This window comes from Olea europaea, unplaced genomic scaffold (genome assembly GCF_002742605.1).
Source record: "Olea europaea var. sylvestris unplaced genomic scaffold, O_europaea_v1 scaffold3940, whole genome shotgun sequence".
NCBI classification, from domain to species: domain Eukaryota; kingdom Viridiplantae; phylum Streptophyta; class Magnoliopsida; order Lamiales; family Oleaceae; genus Olea; species Olea europaea.
Genome location: NW_019258938.1, coordinates 15885 through 19537, shown reverse-complemented (window position 1 = coordinate 19537; position 3653 = coordinate 15885). Strand labels below are relative to the sequence as shown.

General features: G+C 48.8%; 1 protein-coding gene across 1 annotated transcript in view; it reads left to right on the top strand.

The window, feature by feature from the left end:
• Positions 1-3094: 3094 nt before the first annotated feature.
• The window catches only part of LOC111387202 (AP2-like ethylene-responsive transcription factor PLT2), a 9456-nt gene continuing 8897 nt past the window's right edge, over positions 3095-3653 (top strand). Inside the window, exons 1-3 of the mRNA XM_023011745.1 lie at positions 3095-3143; positions 3259-3371; positions 3514-3580. Coding sequence (XP_022867513.1) covers positions 3095-3143; positions 3259-3371; positions 3514-3580 — 229 coding nt within the window. The remainder of the gene's footprint in view (positions 3144-3258; positions 3372-3513; positions 3581-3653) is intronic.

Sequence of the window (3653 nt, the reverse complement as noted above, 5' to 3'; positions counted from 1 at the left end):
AAGACATCAAGCGAAAGAGCTTGACCTCGAGCATGTTAAAGACATCAAGCGAAGGAGTTTGACCTCTGGAAAGCTTGATATGTGAGAGGCTCGACCACGAGCTCTGGCAAAACTTGATATGTAAGAGGCTCGACCTCGAGCTCTGGCAAGCTTGATATGTGAGAGGCTCGACCACGAGCTCTGGAAAAAACTTGATATGTAAGAGGCTCGACCTCGAGCTCTAGCGAGCTTGATATGTAAGAGGCTCGACCTCGAGCTCTGACAAGCTTGATACGTGAGAGACTCGACCACGAGCTCTGGCAAACTTGATATGTAAGAGGCTCGACCTCGAGCTCACGCACTTTACTGGGATTTTGGCAATGTATTGAGCTCGAGGATAGGCTCCCGAACCCTTGGTCGGAATAGACCAGTGGTCGAAATTTTTACTTAATGCATTGTGAGACATAGAGATCCTCGCGTGGGGCAAGGCTTTGAGATGCATGCTCGGGGACAAAGCTTAGAGGTACTTGTTCGGGGGCAAGGCTTAGAGGTGCTTACTTGAGAGCAAGACTTAGAGTGCTTGCACGGGACAAGGCTTAAAGGTGCCTGCTCGGGGCAAGACTTAGAGTACTTGCTCGGGGGCAAGGCTTTGAGTGCTTGCGCGGGGGCAAGGCTTAAAGGTGCTTGCTTGGGGGCAAGGCTTTGAGTGCTTGCTGGGGGGCAAGGCTTTGAGTGCTTGCTCGGGGAAAGGCTTTGAGTGCTTTTGCGGGGCAAGACTTAGAGGTGCTTGCTCGAGGGCAAGGCTTAGAGTGCCTGCGCAGGGCAGGGCTTTGAGTGCTTGCACGGGGCAGGGCTTTGAGTGCTTGCACGGGGCAAGGCTTTGAGTGCTTGCTCGGGGCAAGGCTTAAAGGTACTTGCGCAGGGGTAAGGCTTTGAGGTGCTTGCGCGGGGCAAGGCTTAGAGGTGCTTGCTCGGGGCAAGGCTAAGAGTGCTTGCTCGAGGGCAAGGCTTTGAGTGCTTGCACGGGGTAAGGTTTAGAGGTGTTTGCTCAGGGGCAAGGCTTAGAGTGCTTGCGTAGGGCAAGGCTTTGAGTGCTTGCATGAGACAAGGAGGTGCTTGCTCGGGAGCAAGGCTAAGAGTGCTTGCTCGAGGGCAAGGCTTTGAGTGCTTGCACGGGGCAAGGTTTAGAGGTGCTTGCTCGAGGGCAAGGCTTAGAGTGCTTGCACGGGGCAAGGTTTAGAGGTGCTTGCTTGGGGGCAAGGCTTAGAGTGCTTGCTCGAGGGCAAGGCTTTGAGTGCTTGCACGGGGCAGGGTTTAGAGGTGCTTGCTCGGGGGCAAGGCTTAGAGTGTTTACACAAGGCAAGGCTTTGAGTGCTTGCACGGGGCAAGGCTTTCATGTGCTATCATGGGTTGGAAGAGGAGATTTTTATTGGGATGGCATCCCGACACCTAACCGAAATAAGCTGAAAACTATAGGCACGCAAGCCCGACCAACTAACAAACTAATATGGGCACGCAGACCCAACCAGCTAAAAGATAAAATGGGCGCGCAGGCCCTACCAATTATGAAATGAAAATAAATGGAGCATAAAAACATGTAAGACCCTGGTACATTAGATGTATGGCATTGACCATCTAGACAATGACATTGATCGTCCTCGCTGTTGGTCCATTGTTGTCCCCAGTCCCTGAGGTATTTACCTAGTTATGATCATTCCTCCAACGCTTGTCTTGACTGACATATGCCCCTAGGAATCCTCTCTTGATCAAAGACTCGATCTCGCGCTGTAAAGCTTTGCATGTCTCTGTAGTATGTCCATGGTCTTGATGAAACTCACAATATTTGTTCATGTCCCAGGGCTTAGAAGAGGACTTCATCCTTGACGGCCATTTGAGCTCTTTCATATCATTGATCTCCATCAAAATGTTAGATCTTGTGGTATTCATGCGAGTAAAGGCTGCTGAAGGGTTATCATGCCTTGTCTTACCCCGAGGCTGATTTTGATGTAATTAAGCTCATGCTGCCTTTTAAGCTCGAGCTTAGCTGATGGTGGGGCATCTCTCTTTGGAAACATAGTCTCTTCCATGTTGATATACTTCTCGGCTCGAGTAAGTAGGTCGGTTACTGACGTAGGAGGGGTCTTTGATAGAGATATCTTGAACGCTTCACACCTTATGGCATCTGTTAAGGCCAAGACTATGGCTGTGATATGGAGGTCTGGAATCTGGAGTCTTTCCTTGTTGAATCTGGTCATGAAGTTGCGAAGAGATTCATTCTGCCCTTGTCGAAGTTGCATGAGCAAATTTGTTGTTTTCTTGATGCGCTTGCTGCTGGCGAAGAAGACGGAGAACTTGTCGGCTAGATCCAAGAAAGAGGCTACGGAGTTTGGCTCCAAAGTTGAAAACTAGTCTCGGGCTGCGTTGGTCAACGTTTGAGGAAAAGCTCTACACATAACTTGATGGGGGGCAACTTGGAGATTCATGACGTCGGTATAAATGTTCAGATGGTTAATAGGGTCGATAGTACCATCATACTCTTTCACACGGGGGTACTTGAACCTGTCAGGTAGAGGGAAGGATAATATTTCAGGAGTAAAGGGAGTGCTAGGGGTAAAGCATGGTGCCCCCTTAGCTTTCTGTGGTAGGCTCGCGGTAATTCCTTTTTGGATGATTCTAGCAAGTTTACCTGATTCCATCGTTATTGCCCTTGAGGCCGCGGTCATAGGAGGTACACCTGAGGTTCCAACACTGTTATTAGGAATATTTTGTGGAGCCCAAACTCGAGCCCGAGCAGCTGCCATCAGATCACCATCCGGTGTCGGTGTATGCGATGGGTGTGAGTTCATTTGGCTTAACAACTGAGTTAATGCGGTAACTTGTTGGCGGAGCTCTTCGAAAGCTCCGGCGGTAATGACGGCCGGTGGTGGTGCTGCCATTTCTGAAGATTCCTCTTGAGGGATAGGATGATCTTCAGGGGGAGGATTTGGAACAGATGAGCTTGCTTATGGAAGACCTGATCGTGTATTTACCATGGCTTTTGGTAGCGCTTCCCACAGACGGCGCCAATGATGCTACCAAAAATCGTACCCGGTAGATCCCGAGCTTGAGGACTGAGATGGAACACGAACTGCGCCTTTCGGTACCTAAAACAAAGGCAACGAGATGTGTGCTCGTCGCCCCTCCGATGCTTAAGTCAGATACGAGATTGTGCAAAAGTATATGATACAATTGTATTATAAAAGCGTACCTCAATAATGAGCCTTGGTCATGTATTTATAGGTGTTGGTGATAGAATTGTAGGAGGATTCAACTTCTTAGAGTCCTCTCCTCCTAGGGTTAGGTGTTTGAGTTTTGTTGAAAGTGTTCTACTTGAGTTTGGATCTGAGGAGTATGTTAGACAATTAAAATAAGGATCCAAAGAATTATAAGTGGAGCATAATTACCTTTCCGCAGAAATTATGTTAACGGACACGTGGCCTGTAGTGGACAGTGAGACCCGACCTAAGTGGCCCGACCTCATATTGGGCAATTTAGGAAGAGTTGGTTGGCCCCACCTTGAAAGCCGACCTTGTGAGGGTTTTGGGGAACATGTATGCTCGGGGTAAACACCTCGAGCTGTACATGAATGCTCGAGACTGAGTTACACTTTTTGTGCATATCATATATATATATAT